At 38.6% G+C, this 18,574-nt stretch overlaps 3 protein-coding genes across 3 annotated transcripts in view; 2 read left to right on the top strand and 1 right to left on the bottom strand.

Annotated features, from left to right (window-relative positions):
* Positions 1-1,197: 1,197 nt before the first annotated feature.
* Positions 1,198-14,086, top strand: tmprss5 (transmembrane protease, serine 5). The gene is made up of 12 exons (XM_015383451.1): positions 1,198-1,335; positions 2,808-2,946; positions 3,213-3,293; positions 7,296-7,409; positions 7,746-7,881; positions 9,057-9,170; positions 9,278-9,321; positions 9,449-9,611; positions 9,748-9,932; positions 12,106-12,204; positions 12,325-12,467; positions 12,579-14,086. The coding sequence occupies exons 1-12, from the start codon at positions 1,333-1,335 to the stop codon at positions 12,744-12,746; spliced, it is 1,389 nt and encodes a 462-aa protein (XP_015238937.1). The 5' UTR covers positions 1,198-1,332; the 3' UTR covers positions 12,747-14,086.
* Positions 14,087-14,120: 34 nt separating this feature from the next.
* On the top strand, positions 14,121-17,173 carry pih1d2 (PIH1 domain containing 2). The gene is made up of 5 exons (XM_015383439.1): positions 14,121-14,662; positions 15,707-15,833; positions 15,907-16,140; positions 16,255-16,529; positions 16,674-17,173. Exons 1-5 carry the CDS (start codon positions 14,480-14,482, stop codon positions 16,806-16,808), a joined length of 954 nt encoding a protein of 317 aa, XP_015238925.1. The 5' UTR covers positions 14,121-14,479; the 3' UTR covers positions 16,809-17,173.
* A 369-nt stretch (positions 17,174-17,542) lies between these two features.
* LOC107090002 (dixin-A-like) overlaps positions 17,543-18,574 on the bottom strand; it is a 19,231-nt gene continuing 18,199 nt past the window's right edge. Inside the window, exons 15-16 of the mRNA XM_015383120.1 lie at positions 17,852-17,906; positions 17,543-17,722 (exon numbers count right to left, since the gene is read on the bottom strand). Of these exons, the coding sequence (XP_015238606.1) occupies positions 17,639-17,722; positions 17,852-17,906 (139 nt within the window). The 3' untranslated portion in view covers positions 17,543-17,638. The remainder of the gene's footprint in view (positions 17,723-17,851; positions 17,907-18,574) is intronic.

Consider the following 18,574-nt stretch of genomic DNA (forward strand, 5'->3'; position numbering starts at 1 on the left):
GAAGGACTTTAAAATGTGTCAGAAGAAGGAAAATAAAATGTGTAAAATATATTTTTGTTCAACAAATTTCTTAAGACCCATATAAATGCAAAGAGAAACAAAAATGAATTCAATAAATGCAGCAGAATAAATTCCTATTGGCTTTGCATGTTAAATAAAAAGTTAGTCAAAGAGACATTAAATGGTTTTAAAAATTGCCAGATTACAGCTTAGATGTCCTTCTACTGACTGATTTTCCAGAACAATCCAACACGAGATTTATATTGTAATCCACTTTTTAAAAACAGTATCTTCATGAAATGCAGTGTGAATTTTGCCACATGTCTTACAACTCTGTGTTTGACTTTTAAGTCTTTAATGTTACACCTGTGAGATGAGCCAAACAGAGCTGGGTTTTCTCTTTCAGTCCGCGTTGACAACTGGATGGGAAGGAATTTTCGTCCTTGCAGTTTATCCCTTCACCTGGAAACTAATCCTACTTCATAAAAGATATAAATACACATTTATTTTTAATCAAATGTTCTCTTCGCTGAATGGATCTAATTATAATCAGTTGTCTAATGAGAAGAAATTCAGTTCGTTTCCAAGGAAATTAGGTAATGACAGGCTTTGATCTTCTATCTGATGAAGCTAAACTATTTTGTTCTGGCTGTATTCAAAAGCACTCATCTCCCTTTTTCAACATGATAATTATTTTCCTTCTTCTCTTCAACCTAATGGATCTTTGTAACTACATTTTCTAAACTAATTAAGACAAAGAGCATGCCTCTAAATTGGGAGAAAAAACAACTCTAGTAACAAGGAACCATTTAAAAGAGAGGGCATCTGTCAGTGGACTTAATTTTACCAATGAGTGCTGAGAGACGATAGCTTTGGGTTTCAAATGATGGGGTTTGACATGATATGAGACTTTTCAACAATTTGCAATAATGACCTTTTCACAGAACCCAGAAATTGTCAGGTAATAACGCGTCTCAGGTGAGAATAGACTATCTTTTGGCTCAGGTAAAAAGAGTTACCCGGCAACCACTAGGAATCCTACCAATAACAAATTCAGGAGTATCTTTAGAGATCCTCTCCCTCACCTACCTTAAAAAAAAAAAAAGGTTTCACTTGCTTCTACTGGCCCCATGACCCAACTGTCAAACAACAGCCTCATTCTCCTCAACGCTGCTGACCTCATTGTCTCTTTGTGACGGGAAAATCCAGAGTTGCATTCTGTTAAATGGCAAATCAACAGGGACGGACGTCCATCCCTACACCACAGCAGGCTTACAGATGAGCAAGAACGACGCTGCAGCTTTTTCATCAGGACCGTAAACAAGGAAAAACATGGTAGGAGACAATGAAAACTAGAACTAGTGTTTCATCTGTTTGATGTAGTCCTAAGATGGTCACTTTTCTGATAACTTTTGTTTTGCTCTTGGTTTAGGTTTTCTTTAAATGCATCTTTTATTAATGACTGATTTTATTTTATTTTTTTGCCTTTCACTTCAATGTGCAATTTTCCTCAAGGGAATGTAACTTCCTATTGTTTTGGAGAATACTTAACGTCTACGTCTAAAGTTATACAAAGATTGCATCAATGAAAAATGCATGTATGCTCACCATGGGCATAAAGCTATGTGGGTTTTTAATGATTTATGTGAACCCTTTTTAAAGAGTACAGTGTAGGATGACCACATCCTAAATCTGTTCCGTGGTTAAAAAGAATACGAAAAGGATTATATTTACACATGTAACATTTAATGAAAGTTTTCTTAGCAAGTCCCGCCTAATCTAGAGACTTAGTGGCCATCAGGAAGCTGTTAATCAAATTCTGACTGAATATTTTGTATTCTCGTTAAATTTTAAATGTTTTGTTTCCTAGCTTTTAGGCGTTGTTTAAAATGTTTTGGAGTAGTATAGGTCAAGGCTTTCTAAACATAAAAATCCTCCTTGTTCTAGTCCACAACCATGTTTAGTCTTGTGTGTGATCATTGTGTTGCTGGAACAGTTAATTACATCCAGTTTGGAACAATTGATTCGAGATAAAGCTGAAGAATTTGATATTGCATTTCCTTGTTTTTAACATACAGTACAATACACAACAAGAAATCCCAGCACCATGATGCTGCAAATTTATTCCAAAGCCTTCTAACTGCTGCAACTTCCAAAGTTCTAACTGCTGCATCTAGGTTTCATAGTTTTTTTAATGGTGTATCATCAGTTCACCCAGAAAAAAGGCATGAATTATTTTAATCTTAAAATCCCCCAAAAGACATTCTGTGTTTGCAAATGTCTAACCAGCACTGTACATGAGCAGCTGTTGTTGTATGCATGTAGATGAAGTTTGCAAAGTAATTGTAGGATATTGACTATGCATGTCCCATATATTGAGAGATGGGTTATAATTACTACAATAAATTGCTTATAGAAACAGCTGCTTCTAGGTGGGATTGCTCAGTAAACAGACACCCAGGAGAAATATAATCTGTCTGATGAAATGAAAAAGGAATGCAGCATAGAACATAATGTGCAGCTAAGAAACAAAAAGAAAAGACAACCCAACGTCTCTGCTAGCTCATTATTCTGCAATCAGGAAGGGGAAAAACGACACACACATCGATGTTTACTTACCTGGATGCATGCATCTGGACTGGTTAATGGTGGATAATATTCCGCAATACAGATCTCCTAATTAAATTCGACAGAACCCGACAGGTTGAATGTTGCTCAGGAGCAGATGGTCAGCACTGTTGCCAATTTTTTTTCAAACAGAAAAGAGCTCTAAATGAGACTTGATGTGCCCACTTTAATTCTTACAGAGTGTTGATGGAGATGCATTGTCAGTAATTGAAACCCCAGTGGCCGTCAGTCATCCCTTTCAATCAGAGACAACAGCTGGAGTTCAGGCGAGTAAAGGGGTCCAGGGTTGGTTAAAAGGAACCCATTCTACAACTCACAGTAAGCATCAACAAGTATTTTCTTTACAGTCTGTAGACTAGTAGATACCAAAAATAAAGAGGCACTTCATCAAAAAAAAAAACATTACTTGGATTAGTATTTTTTGCTCATTTCTGACAAATATGCATTCTAGAAATCTTTATTTCCTCTTGTGTTGGTGCTATGTGTTCACTAGCTAATATATTTACCAGCTGACATTTGATCATTCCTTTCAGCTCACATCATGGTTAAGAAGGCATTAACACTATTATTAACTGTTACTTTAGCTCACAGACTGGTGAGGTTGCTGGCAGCAGTGTGTGCAGTTGGACTCCTGGGAGGCTTACTTGTAGGTGTCTGGTTTCTAGGTGAGTCAATGTGTCTGAGAAATAATGACTAAATGAGCTTAGCAGGAGCTAGGAAGTAAAAATAAATGGGCTAAAGGTCTCATTAGAATTACCATGGGGATTTAGTGCCTTGCAAAAGAATCTAAAATAAGTCCCCTTGAAATGTTTGACATGTTGTCAAATTAAAGCTACAGCTTTAAGGATAGTAATTGGAATATTATTAGGCAGACCAACACAAAATCTTTGCATAATTTTGCACAAAAGGATTTGTTGTTTTTAACATTGTCACAATTCGGAAGCATAACGACTGCAACATGAAACTATTCAATCTTGTGAAATCAATACTTTGCGGATAAACCTGTACAGCTGCAAATGTTGGAGTTACTTCTATAAGACTGTTGCATGTCAAATTGAGTCAGAAAGGACAAAGGTTACTTTTGACGTCAATTTCCAACTCTTGCAAAATATTCCTAATTGGATTTAGGTCTAGGCTTTGACTGGGCCTTTCTAACAAAAGAAAGTCATTTTCTTTAGACAATTACCACCTCAGACTACGTACACCAGGTTTTCCAAGGAGCAGTGTGATGACAGGCTTGTTAAGACAGTCATATGGCTTTTGAAAAAAAAAAAAAAAACCTTAATTGGTACTGCAAGTTTTTTTTATTTTTTATTTCGTGATTCTGTTTGGACAACTACATGATAGCTTATATATTTTAAACATACCACCCAGATGTTTGAAACTAAATTGCGTTCATTCTGTGCCGGACTAAGGCATGAGGGTTAGGCTTAGGGTAGCTTAGGGCAGTTAGGGGACCCCCTCATGAACGATTTTGCATGTATTTCTAAATAAATATAATAGCAAAAATGCAGTAACATGATAAAATAGGGCCAAATGGACACAAAAACAAGAGATTGCCATGTAAACCTCCAAGAAATGCTGAGCTTTCGAGAACAGTCCGATAGTGACGAGAGAGCACTGGCTTCAGAGATAGAAAACCTTACAGACATCATCTTCATCTGCTCATCCCACGTTTGCCCCAATGGAACAGCCTGGGCCCCAAGCCTCCAAACCGTGATCCCCTGGTCAGGCCTCTTTGCCTTCTTAGCCTCTTTAAAGAGATGTCCTTTTCAAGCTCCTGTAAGTGATCAAATTAAGTCCTGCAGATCTGCCTCTATTGTCATTGCATCGGATTAATTTAAATCTCTCCAAGCGCTGCCTGTTTGATTGAGGATTGGGTTGACGAGTCAGACTGAACTGAACCAAAGCGAGCCGAGCTGGCCAGGTCCCCATCCATTCCACTGAGCCAAGACATTAAACCCATTTTCCCCCTCTTTTCATCTGATGCTTAATAAGTACTCTGTTTGAGTGAGAAATAGGCAGAGTGGATATTATTATGTGTTGTGTTTGTTTTATCTGAAAGAAGATTTCTAATTCAACTGCTGAGAGTTCTGAACTGAATGCTAATGCTCACTGAGCCTGTCTGTTTTTTTTTCCTTTTGTACAAAGCGGTTCTACGGTTGGACTGGCTAACATTTCAAGCGTCAAGGTACCTCATTTTTGGCCATCCATATACATGATAGAGGCCATTGTAGTTCAAAGTTTTATCACTTTTTCTTCTAGCTGAGCCCCGCCTCATTGGTGCTATAATCTGGGCTAACCTATTTTGTTCCAGGTAACTATATTTTAATGCATTCCTGGGTCGTTGTTCATTTTTCACTGTAAAACCAAATAAAACTTCACCGTTTTGATTGCATTTAAAATCTCTGTATCGGTTTTACTTACCTCTATCTGCTGCAATTTAAAAGGACGCAATTCATCAGGTAAATGTGAAAAAAAAAAGAAGTAATTTTACCTTTCCGAATCATGATCCACGAGGCTGTAGGCCCCAACAACAACCCAGGGCTCTCTGAGGTGTTGGTGGACATCTGTAATGCGTCACTGTCACTGACTTTCTGTCCCCAAGTGCTCCACACTCACAGGCCTAAATGAGTACCGAACTGTAGCCTTCACATCTATACTGTAATCATGAAGCGTTTTGAGAGGTTAGTCCTGACCCACATCAAGAACTCTATGAATGTAACTGTGGATCTCATCAATGGCCCACTCAGTCCTCAACCACTTGGAGAGCAGATATTTCTACATATGTCAGCTCTTCAGCACCATCATCCCACAGACCTCAGTGCAGAAGCTCTCCAATCTAGGAATGAGTCCCACACTGAGAAGCTGGGTCACTGACTTCCTGACCAACAGACCTAACAATCACAGGATCCACAACACCGACTCGCCCTCCATTACCTTCAGCACTGGCTTCCCACAGGGCTGCATACTGAGCTCCATCCTCTTTAGTCTGCTGACATACAATTGCCCTGGCAAGACCCAGCAACTGTCTTGTAGTGAAGTTTGCAGCATGCATCACAAACAATGATGAGTCCAAATACAGAGATAAGGTAGAACCAATAGGTCAGTGGTTCAGAGACAATGACCTGTCTATCAATGTGAAGAAGACTAAGATGGTGGGGAATTTTAGAAAGGACAAGCACCCTTTTCATCCCCTCGTCCTCGGAGAAGTAGCTATGGACGTGCTCTCCAAATACAGTTACCTGGGTGTGTGTTTATCCAGTGACCAAACCTGGTGTGCCAACCCTTCTTGTCGGGTCAGGAGAGCCCCTAATCACTTGGGAGCTCAGTGGGAGCTCAGTCACTGTGAGGTGAAGAGCATTCTTTGCACCTCCATGTGGCACAGCAGCTGCACTGCTGCAGACATGATGGCTGCATAGAGGACTGTGAGGAGCATCCTTTCTTCCACCTTAGATCTCTACACATCAGGATGCATGAGGAGATTGCTCCAATTCATGTAGGACCCCTCCCATCCTGCATACACCATTCCAACTTCTCCCCTAAGGCAGGAAGCTGAGGAGCATCCAGAGCAGGAACACCAGGCTTAGAAATAGTTTCTACCTTGCAGCTGTTAGACTGCTAAACCCAAACTACACTTATTTCAGCCTCATATCTCTTTCTTTTATTTCTAAATATACCAAATGTTAAGCTTATTGAACTGGTACTTGAGTCCAATTTTGAATCACAAACATACAAATGCATAACATACAAATGTAATAATAAAACAATTTCTTCTCCAACTTTGTTTTACCTCCTAGTAGTTCTTATTCTCATTATAAGACAGAGAGCCACAAAAACATATTATATCTTTTAATGTTTTTGTTGGTTAAAATTACCAAAAACAATGTATACTTTTCTCTTGCTATTAAGTTATGCTTGATCTACCGAATTACAGAAGTTACAGGTGCATGAAAACTTCTGCAATGCACTGCTTACCCATTCCTTCACTAATGTTAATGCTAATTCATAAAAAAAGGTTTATGACCCTGTTAGATACATATTTTTGGATAGTAAACTGAAATGTATTATTCATGACCCCTCCTGGGTGCTGCACTGTGTTTTTTCTTATTTGCAGACATCTTTATCAAGTTACAACAGCAAGAACCTTATGAGAGCTGTCACTGCTGCGTATTCTATTTATTAATCTGGCACCAGTATAAAAAACCTAATTAATAACAAATCTTCAAATAATTCAAATTGCATTTGAAAAAACAAACTTTGATGTGATGTAGAAAATAAACATGGCCACATATTAAAGCAGCAAAAATATTGTAACTTATCAGTCTAAAATTAGGTTTTATTTATAGGTACCAGGTCCAAAGAAATAAGGGTGTACATTTAAAATATACTTTATACTGACCTTAATATACTGCCTTTTTAAACCTTTTTAATTTATCTTACAGACAGAACTATATTATTGTTTTTTCATAGTGCAAGTCATACATTTAGGTTAATATCCTTTTTTAAATCAGATTCTTGTTAGTCTTTCCAGATACACCATATCACTTCTAATAGTACAAGATGATCACTGAAGAAGTTGCTTTGCTCTGAGTACTAATTCAGAATCATTATTGATCTTCCAGAATAGCATTAAGACTCATTTAACTTTTTTTTTCTGCATTCAGTCAAACTTCTGCTGAGGCCACCCTCTTCCCAAACAACAGAAGGGCTTGGAGATACAAAGGAGACGTCTTTCTGCAACATGACGGATGATGTCTCCATCTCTGACCCACGGAAAGGTTTGTTTTCCTCTCATGTGTTTATCTGCTTGATGGATTAACAGTCAGAGGGGGATTCTGTTGCTATGACGCTTACCGTCATTTGATTCATTATACAACTTAGCGTCACCTCTGACATTATTTCTACATCAACAGAAGCTAGATTTGTACTCAATTGAGTCATCTTGTCCTGTGCCTCACCTGTGGAAGAATCTTGTTGGCTGATGTAAAAACATAGTGACCTCCTTGTACATACAGACCATAGCTGGTCTTTTCTCAATCATCGCTCTACTCGCTCATTCATTACTGCTGATTGAGAGTTTGTCTCTGGAGGGATTTTGAATCAATCAGGTTCAGTGTTTTACAGAATCAGCCCAGAGAACTCCCTCCTAGAAATCCAGCTTGGAAAACAGCACACCTGGCTGCCGGTGTGCGCGGAGAGGTGGAACTCATCATTAGGAACACTGGTCTGCAGGCAGCTTGGTTATCTGAGGTGTGGCAACACAAACACCACATTAACCTTTTAATTTAGGATGGAATTGGGGTCCCAACTCACTTATTTTTTTCCCCCGTACCTACTTTTCAACGATCTGCCCTCATGTGTCGAAACATAGATTCCCTTATGATCCCTTAGCATGAAGCAGATTCCCTCACACAAATATTAAAACACATTCACATTTTTTAGATTATGGCACCAAGCTTGTATGCTGATATTTTAAACAAGCCTATTTGTAACTTAAAAGGATAAATATCTTTAATATAGTTTTACAAGATGATAATATTCAGGCTTTAGATAGCTCTAAATTTATTTTTTTTAAATGAACTCCCTTTAGAAGTAATGCCATTGGTTAGGTCATATACCTGTATGTTATTTATTCTTAGTGTTTATGTACCGGTTTGTGTTGCACTCCTGAAACAGAAAGGACTCCGTCTTCGCTTTTGTCAACTTTATTAGCCCCACGCTGCTTCTCTCTGGAGCAGCCAGGCATTGACACACAGAAAAAACCATCACACCTAGCCTTCTTCTTCTTCTTCCTGCAACTCCCGCCACTAACATTGACGTAGTGCCTATATCAGATGTGCTTAAACAATAGCAACTAGATGCGATGTTCTAAACAACAAAATTGACCAGAAAAAATAACAGTCACATTGAACAAATCAATAATACAATAAAAAAATGTTATATATTGAAATAAAATAGCTTAGGGTGCAACATTTAGTTCTGTTCAAAAAGCATAATAAAGACAAAGGCACAGCATACAGGTCAGGGAAAAAGAACTTAGAAGACATGACAATCCAAATTATATGACAAAAAAAGCTGTCAAGAGGCCCATACTGTATTAACTCTAGAGGAGCTAAAGATATTTACAGTTCAGCTGGCAGAATATGTCAATGAAACAAACATCATTCATGCTCTTTACTCATGCAGCCTTTGAAGAAGAGTGTCACAAAAACTGCTTTAGATGCAAGAAGGTCAAAGAAGCTTTGTCTGTTCAAAGAATCTTTCCAGAAGCTGTTAAGAAGAAAGAGAAGAAGAAGGCATTCTGATAAGATGAGGCTAAACCCTTACTTTGGGTGCACAAATAATGCACAACATGTTTAAGAGGTGTGAATAATTTGCAAGCATTTTCCCCCCAGCTAACTTCAGTGTTTTTTTCTTTTTACCAGACTGACCAAACACAAACAAGTAAAGCTAACGGATATCGGGCCAAATTACACTGAAGGATTCATACAAATTACCTCGGAGCAAAAGACTAGTTTAGAAAACATATGGGGCTTCAGGTACTGTGATTTATGTGACCACATTATATTTAGATTGATGCACTAACTGTTTTACCTATTAACATATTGATAAAACCTAATCAGTCTATCAATTTATTTTCATTTAGGGAGAGCTGTAGCACAGGGAAGGTTATATCTTTGCAGTGTTTTGGTAAGCAATTTGGTTTTAACCCTTTTAACACAAAAATTCTTGTAACATGTCCAAACTTAACAGAGCATAGCTACATCTGCGCCAGAATTATTGCATTAACCAGTTCAAACTTTGAATCTCTGTGCAGAGTGTGGGACCCGAGCAAAGCTGCCCAGGATAATAGGAGGTGTTGAGGCCACGCTGGGCAGGTGGCCGTGGCAAGTCAGCCTCTACTACAACAACCGTCACAACTGTGGAGGGTCAATCATCACCAGACATTGGATAGTAACAGCAGCTCACTGTGTGCACAAGTAAGCTGCTGACCTTAACAGCGTTATAGGTCAGAGGGCAGAGCTGCTCTGAAGGGCAACAATCAGTAATTAACAGCTGTGCAGCTGCAGGACACAATCTCTTTCATCACTGTCTGTTTTACCTTTGAAATGTCAGCTACAGGCTGCCTCAGGTGTCCAGCTGGGTGGTCTATGCCGGCATTGTAACTCGTAGCTCTGCTACAATTGCTCAAAATGCGGGTTATGTGGTGGAAAAGATCATCTACAACAAGAACTACAACCACAGGAGCCATGACAGTGACATAGCGCTGATTAAACTGCGACGGCCCCTCAATTTTTCAGGTGCGTCTGTGGGCAAGTTTTGTATACAAAAACTTATTTAAGCACATGTGGAGCAAAACCCAGAAACTACTCTCAAGGTGTTGTCTGTGTACCTTTTTCTAACTCATTTACAGCCCACTGTGTAACAATTTTGAAAAAAAAAATGTCTTTAATTCTTTAACTATCTCACACAAAAATAGCTATTATAAGAATACAAACTTACATCTTGGTTCATTTAGGGAGTGAATACCATGCTAATATATAACTGTTGCACAGTTTTTTGGCTACATTTACAACCTATATTTGAAACAAATGTCCTGAACCATTATCTCTACTCATACTCTAATTCTTTAAATTGATTAGAGTTTCTAGGAGTTTCTAATTAACAATCCATGACTTTTTGTTCCCTTGGGGCATTGATAGGATGTGACAGAGGACCCTATCTCTTAAGCCACAGTCTAAAAGGCTGGATTCATCCTGCCACAACCCACAGTAAGCAGATAAAGGAGTATCTAATAATTCCTAATTCCTTCTTAATTTTACTAATTAAATGTTAAATTAGTTATTGATACCACTATATTAGTAGTGTACAGTGGATCCCAAAATTGAACACTCCTGTTAAAATATAGGCCCACATTATCTGTTGAACTAGTTTTAGAATGATTCATTAAATTCTTTCTATTTTTGTCTGATATCCAGAGGTGACAAAATAAATTATTTCATTGTTTCAAATCCTGCTTTACTGCCTGTTGTGCTTTACATTGCTTTTAATTTCTTTTCTTTTTGTCATGATCTGTCATTCTGGACTTTTTGGTTCCGTGTAAGTTTCATTTTGGGTTCTCAGATATGCTTTATTTTATGTTATTCTGTACTGATTTATACAATATTTGAATTCTTGGTTTTACTTGTCGTTGTTATTCTCTTTTCAGCATTTTTGCTGCTTTTATTCCTTGGTCTAATTTTAGTTAGTCATTACTTCCCTTATCCTTAGGTTATGTTTTCCATGGCTGCCGTTATATCCAGTCACTTCTCTTATCCTGTAGTTTTCCCATGATCTTTCCTTATTTTGTAGTTATTAGTTTTATTCCCCTTCAGCCTTATTTAAGTTCTTTTCCAGTTACAGTTATACCCTGTTTTCCCTTGTTACTCTATGTTGCCCCCTAGTGACCCTTTCCTTTCCCCTTATCTCCCTTCTAGCTGCATCTGTCCACACCTGCTCCCAATTAACTGATTACACCACTCTTGGTTCTGTCTCCAACATATACACCACCTCTGCTATTCCCTTAGTGCTGGATTCTCTTAATTTCCTTCTTGTATGTTTGTTTCTTCTGAGCTTCACTAGTTTCTGGTTCCTGAGTTCCCAGCCTGTTATTTCTGGATTTATATTTTTGTAAAATCTAACTCACCATTAAAACTGCAAGGACCATCTCTGCCTCCTCTACCCTGCATTTAGGTCCACAACAACATCCACGATGCCTGACACTCTTTCTGCTTCCTGCAAGAATTACAAATTTGGCAGATTTCTGTTAAACTAAAGATTTTTTTCTCGGGAATCAAATCGTAAAAGAAGTAATATCACTCAAAATATCTTACACCTAAATCATGATAAAGGCTGAAAAGAAAAAATAAGCTAAGTGCTATCTGAGTAGTATGCTGGCTACTACTGTGCTTTCTATAATAGTTCCTTTAGCGTAAAAATCTCACAATGTCACTATCTGGTGCTAAAGGGGTATGAGGGATCCCATAACTCTTTGCATGAAATGAAGTATAGGCAGAGACTGCATTAACCTTAACAAACACATATATGTACCTCACAAGTATTGTGTGTGACATATGCAAATGCACACACACTCATATGTAGTTTGGGGAACTTCGTACTTTTTGTGACAATAACTTGTGTTTTAGTCGCTCTTATTTTCAGTAGGCTGTAAGATCAGTTAGGCAGGTATCATCCATTTCTGTCTCATAATGTCCAGAAGGATGAGACTGTCTGGAATCAGCACAGTCAGGAGTTTTTTTCCTATTTTTTTTTTGTTGCTTTTTTTGGGATCGTGACACTTTTCCAAGATTCTTCCGTTTGCATGCTCCGACTTTGTAAATCAGTCAATGAGTGTAGCCATTAGAGTACAAATCTCTAAAACTACATCAACATGTGTCGTTAAGAAGTAAAATGTTTTTTCATCTTTTAATCTAGATACAATTAGACCCATCTGCTTGCCTCCATATGACTATGATCTCCCAGGTGGCACACAGTGCTGGATTTCCGGATGGGGATACACACAGCCTGATGGTGGTAAATTGTTGCAACGCACCTGACCTACATTTTACTCCTACAACCCACGCTTTAACATAGTGACAGAGCATAACACCTTTATTGACAGGGCAGCCTTTAAATGCACGTTTCCTCTTTCAGTTCACTCACCTGCCACCCTGAAAGAAGCCCCAGTTCCTATAATAACCACAAAGAGATGCAACAGCTCCTGCATGTATAACGGAGAAATTACTCCACGGATGCTCTGTGCTGGATACACCGAAGGAAAAGTGGATGCATGCCAGGTTGGATGCATCTACTGAAAAGTAGTGTTTTAGAAAGCTATTAAAGATTTACCCCTTGTTGTCACATTTATTTATGGTTGTAGTAAAGTGTTTCTCTGTGTACCTCATCAGGGGGACAGTGGGGGTCCTCTGGTCTGCCCAGATGAAAATCTGTGGAGGCTCGCCGGAGTGGTGAGCTGGGGAACAGGCTGCGCTGAGCCAAACTATCCTGGGGTTTACACTAAAGTGGCTGAATTCTTGGACTGGATCTATGACATGACTGAGGTGGACATTTTTTAACAAGTTTACATGGATAGTTACGTAATCTTAGAGGTTATCATACCCTTTGGAATTTTCCCATCTTCATAATGCATCATTGAGATTTATTTAATGAAACCCAACATACAGCAAGCCAAAATACAAACATTTGTATTCAGCTCCCTTTATGATCACTTAGACATAATAACTTTCAAACAACTGCCCTTAAAAGTCAGTTTATTAATATAGTATATCTTGATTTCAATGCTTCTACAGCTATGCTCGACTTTAATATGATATTATTGCTATTTTACAAGTAAACCTGAAACATATGGCATGCCTTTGCATTCAACCACTCTGATAGAACAGATAATAAAATCACACTTTGTATCGGGTAGGGCTGCAAACATTTGTGCATAAATGTGTGTCTACCAGCTTTGAAAATGCTAAATTTTTGCCAATTCATTATGAAACCATTTCCAATGTATTTAACAGTGGGATTGTGTGTTTAGTTGCTCCTGGGAGCAGCAAATAAGTAACCCAGGATATCACCCTTAGTCTCATCTAGCTAAACCATCTTCTTCCATGTCTCCATAGATTATGACAAACAGGAAAATATAACGTCTTCAGGTCTGCTTTCTACAACTACTGCTGCTATTATCCACTTGCTTCTTCCTTCTTTTCATTTAAAAAAATATCTTTGGAGTGCAAGACTTGTACTTTAACCATCTGAGTTATGGATCATCGCCACAAGCCTCTTCTTTCTCTGAATAATGCATCACTTGTGCAGTAAGATAGTTTAAGTTAAAGCCAATATTTTGGTAGGTGTACATTTGAGATATTTTGTTTCCATTTTAGGGAGATATTAAAGAATACTCCATTATTTTTTTCAAACCTTGGGACATCAATCATTGAACCATGCTGTACAACCTTGCATTAATTAATTTCTGACCCCTGGCCTTTATGATACTGCTTGCTCACTACTGCTATCTTACAAACATTTGAACCCTGTAAAGAATGGTTATATTTATATAAAGATAAAGTTACACACAGGTGCACTCTTCTTACTGACTTTTAAAGGGAGATGTTTGCGCAGGGTCCAGCAGAATACATACGCTCACAACAGTGAAAACATGTTTGCTTAATATATAAACATTCTATAATTTTAGAAGTATGCTGTACGAGTTATTGAGATGTTGAGTTTATAATACAGTCTATCCCCTAAAAATACTATGACATGTATAACTGTTAAATAAATAAAAAAGATTAGAGTTACTGTAAACATTGCCGTGGTTCAAACAATGGATGCCTAATTACAGTCATCACAGACTTCAGTCTATCATGCTTTTCAATTTACAATGAAACATAATTGTGGTTTACATACTGCTAACAACCACTCTTTGTCTTTGCAGAATTACTGAGAGCAAGCCGCGCAAAAACGAAGAGGATATTTGCATACTACAGCTGTGTTTTATGTTTCATTTATATGTCAGCTAACTGATGCACACATTATGAGAGAAAGATTATAAACAATGTATTTTTTATGTAACAATGTGAATAAAATCGCTTTAAAAGCATTGTTGTGATTATTGCAATAACACCTTCCTACCGCCAGGGGGCGACCGTGGTATAGTTTGATCTAGTTGCCGTGGCAACTAACAACATTAACGCAGCTGTGCACATAAAGTTAAAAAGAGTATAGATACATGCTGACTACTTTATAAACAGTCAGGTTTCCCAGCATTAGAAAATAAACTTCTAAGATAAAAGCTGGTATGATGTCATCCACCGGCGGAAGGCATGTTTTACAGCAGGTCAGCCAGTTTTGGTCCATGCTGGACGATCTGTCCGAAAACGACCCTGTAGCATACAGCAGGTTCATAGAGGAGCAGATGAAGAGAGGAGCTGAATTCAACGCGCCGCCTGAGCTCCACTCGTGTGTGCGAACCCAGATACTGGTGAGTTAATTGTGGGCAAACAGTTTTTGGAGGGCAAACATTTCCAGATGTGCTTCCTCAGAATTACTCCATTCAGAGGTGTAGCCAGAAATAGGGGCCTAATAGGGGTGGCCGAAAGGTACCAGAACCTCAGCATCAATCTACACTGTTTCAAGAGGAATGAGCACATCAAGGGTGCAGGTCATTATTACTCGGTGCTTAGCAGTCAGTTTTAAAACTTTTTTTAAAAATGAGATCAGAATTCAATAAACATGTATATTTAAATTAATTTTCCCATGCATTTCTTTGAAATATGGGCACTTAACATGTTGTATACACAAACTTCTCAGTGTTAGAAATCGTAATTGTTAGATTGTAATTGGAGGATATTTACTTTATGGTTTTATTTTCAAAATGAGACAAATTAACAATTTAGTCTACATAAAAAAAAAGTATAATTAGCGGCAATGATCAGTCTTTTCAACGTAAGCCAACACCTACAGTGAGGCGACAGCATCATGGTAATGAAAAGTGTACCTGTCGTTTTGCATAAAGTTGAGAGAATATTGCTAAGAAAAGAAAAATACCAAATTCTTTGTTTTACCTTCTAATAAGCAACAAGGATGTTTAAAACATTTCAAGGACAGTAATCAGACCACCCCAAATGCATCAAAACTGGTTCTGGAATAGATTAGGCTAACACGTAGAATGAGTCAGACCAATTCTGTGAATGTTTAGGGAGTTTAAACAAGCTCTACTATTGCTGACATGTCCCACCAAATGTACATTATTTGTGGCTTCAGAAAGTGTGTGCATGGTCCAAATGGTAGATGGCTATATATTTGAACCTGTATGTGTAATTGAAGAGAGAAAAATCTTAATTTAGTATCACTTTTTTTTTTCAAAGAAAAGAAATGCTTCTCGTGTAATTATTTTTTTAATTCATATTTAGCTGTACATTTATACCATGTGGTTTTTATGCCAGGTCTATATAAACCTTTTACTGGCACTGTATGTATCATATTCTAGTCGTACAATGACAGAGCACATCTGTGTCCTTGTCAGGAACCAAAGCCAGGTTGGCTTTATATTAATATTTGCAGCTGGAAACGAGTGCCTGCACCTCAGAATCTGAGCTGTTCTCCACACTTATATGGCGGAAAACTAGAAACCATCAAGCCAGAAGACCAAGGTGGTTGTAAGCTGCACAACTGTCATTGTGTTGCTTTATAGTGCGAGGTACTTAAAGATTCTTAACCCTGCAGGATGGCATGCTGTGTTGGATGTGGCATTAAACCCTGCTGTGCTACAGAAGAGGAAGGACGATAAAGCAGATATTAATGATATCTATAAGCTGGCCCTGAGTTTTGCCCAGCAACAGCACAGGATGTTGTTATCTGCAGAGTACAGCATTGTCAGCTGTAGTCCAAACAGTAACCGGGATGACTTACGATGTCGACTCGGCTTTCAGAAGCCTCCAACCTCCAAACTGGAAACAGGTAAATAGACCTCTTGTTCTGATAAGCTGTTGCAGACTTCTTTATCAAGGCCTTTGCTCCCTTCCTGTGAGGGCGTTTTGTCTGTGTCCTCCCACCAGTTTCTCTCATTCACAGCCGGTCAGACCCCAGCTTCCCTCCTACAACGGATCTCCTCTCAACAATCAGGGGCACAAGAGGAGGACAGCAAAGTCCAAATTATTTGCAGACCCGTGGAGCACATAAAGAACGATTTGATCCAGGTCATTTCCAGCACTTTCCAGGGGCCTCAGGAGCCAGAGTATCTGCTCGAGGTGAAGACTGATGCAGCAGGAGTTCCTCGCAGCGTGAAGCTGACAGTGGACCTGCCAAAAGTTCGTTCCATGTCAGAGTGCCAGCTGAGAATATCCAAGGTTAGTGGTTGCACACTCCTCTGAACACTTATAATGAACCGCTTTGATTCCACTGTGCTTCACTGCATCCCTGGATGTCATATGAAATACATAATTGGTTCACGCTGAGGCTTACCACTTCCTGAATATATTTGGGCTTTGCAGGAGGATGTTGTTCTGCAAGTGGAGGATGTTTATTATTTGCTCCTGGAGTTTCCAAAAACTGTCAACGAGGACACAGCATCCGCCGTTTTCTACAAGAAGAAGAGGAGACTTACGCTGACAGCAGATGTTTTGTGACCAATTAATTTTAAGAGAAAAGGTAGAGGGTTCGCACCGTCACACATGCAAGGAGTGAACTCGTATAACAAAAACACCTTAAAAGAGTGTGGTTAAAAAAAAAAAAAACATTCAGAATAAAGAGTGCATGCTGTGTGGGAACATATGCCCTGCTTCAAACTAAAAATCAAACATCCTGCCTGTAAACTGATCTGTTTTCAGGGTGTTCTTTAGACAAATGTGTAAAGTTTTCCCACTGTGTAGTCTGGTGCTCAGAAACACATTCAATCTAAACCCCCCTTCCACCAACTTCCCCTAAAAAAATGTTATTGACAGTAATAACAATCTGTCAGTAGTGTTCAGAAACCACTAAAGGTGGAATAAATGTCAAAAATACATTTCATGCAATAAGTTATGTTTATTGAAACAACAGAACAACACCAAAACTTTTTGGCAATGTGGAACTTTGTGTAAAATGTCAGTAAACACTGCAATTTGAGGTCTGCACCCAATACAACTTTTATGAAAACCCTTTTTTTTAAGTTAAAAGCTTCAAGTATCACTGTTTTACTGGCCGTTGATATTGTAGCTGAATGTTATTCTTTAAGCAGGAAATGATGAGCAACATTTAATTCTATAAATAAAATAGTAGCAAAAAATGCTGAGACATTTTTTCGGGTATGAAACATTCACTTTTAAAACATTGCTGCGGATGAACGATGGTCTCTCCCTTGGTCCCAGTTATTGTTTAACAGCATTTTTTTTATATGGCATGACAGATGTTTTTAGTAAAAGTTCTGATCCGGTAGGGATGATGAGGTTTGAGGTGGCGATCTCTGGTGCTCTGAGCTCTACCTCCTCTCTCCGTGGTCCTCCTCCACCCATGCCACAATCTTCCCCTCCCAGCCAGGGACCACTGCTCCATCCTGGAACACCTGGGGAACCAAATAAAGCATTTACTTAATGTACAACACAAAGGAAAAATCTTTAACCATTGAACTTTTTTAACAAACACAAACTCGTATGGGTTTTTTTTCCCCCAGACATTTCCCTTGAGCTCTGACCAGCTTCATTGTCCCTGCTGAGACCAGACAGTATCCCATGGGGATACAGCCACCTCTGTAGTGTGTTCAGTCAGGTTTTCATTTTGCCATATGCAGAACATTCAGTTTTTTTTCCCTCTGACCAGAGTACCCTCTTCCATATGATTTCTGTCTCTTGTACCACACTACAAAAATCGGGTCTTCCTTTTACTTTCTTTCAACTTCCCCTCTGCAGATCCCAGAATAGTAGAGCTATGGGCTCACTTGCTATGGGTAGGAGAGCCCATAGCTCTACTTTCAACCTATTCTCCCACCTGAGCTGTTGGTTTCTGCAGCTTCTCCAGTAACCATGGACCAGGTTGTTTCTAAAATCAATGCCCTTTGTTGTTTCCCAGCTGTTTTTTTTTAGGTCTTGGTAATTTGCATTTTCGGCCACACTTTTCGATTCAGAAAGATGGATGGTCTGCTTTGTTTCCTTGTTCTTCATGATTCTTTTTGTTTGCTAATGTTCTCTAATGAATTTTGGAGGACTTGCTTATAGAATATTAAGTTTCACCTTGAGTGACTCTGTGTTGCAGCAAATGCATCTTTGCGACAGAGAAGGCCTCACAATAGTAAGTCATTTGTTGTCCTTAACAGGCAGGATGTGTCTGCTTGCAACACCTTTCTAACTGATTGTTTCAGATGTTTTAAAATTGAATCTTTAGATTCAATAATGATCTGCATAACCCTTAAATACTCATA

The sequence above is a fragment of the Cyprinodon variegatus genome, unplaced genomic scaffold (genome assembly GCF_000732505.1).
Source record: "Cyprinodon variegatus isolate N-32 unplaced genomic scaffold, C_variegatus-1.0 Scaffold14, whole genome shotgun sequence".
Lineage (NCBI taxonomy): Eukaryota > Metazoa > Chordata > Actinopteri > Cyprinodontiformes > Cyprinodontidae > Cyprinodon > Cyprinodon variegatus.

Excerpts from the sequence above, each read along its gene's own strand:
- tmprss5 (XM_015383451.1), top strand. Across the intron at positions 7,882-9,056 it reads AGGCAGCTTGGTTATCTGAG|ACTGACCAAACACAAACAAG; the intron begins GTGTGGCAACAC and ends TCTTTTTACCAG. Across the intron at positions 12,205-12,324 it reads ATACACACAGCCTGATGGTG|TTCACTCACCTGCCACCCTG; the intron begins GTAAATTGTTGC and ends TTCCTCTTTCAG.
- pih1d2 (XM_015383439.1), top strand. The coding sequence starts at position 14,480 with ATGATGTCATCCACCGGCGGAAGGCATGTTTTACAGCAGGTCAGCCAG. Across the intron at positions 14,663-15,706 it reads GTGTGCGAACCCAGATACTG|GAACCAAAGCCAGGTTGGCT; the intron begins GTGAGTTAATTG and ends TGTCCTTGTCAG. Across the intron at positions 15,834-15,906 it reads CATCAAGCCAGAAGACCAAG|GATGGCATGCTGTGTTGGAT; the intron begins GTGGTTGTAAGC and ends TTAACCCTGCAG.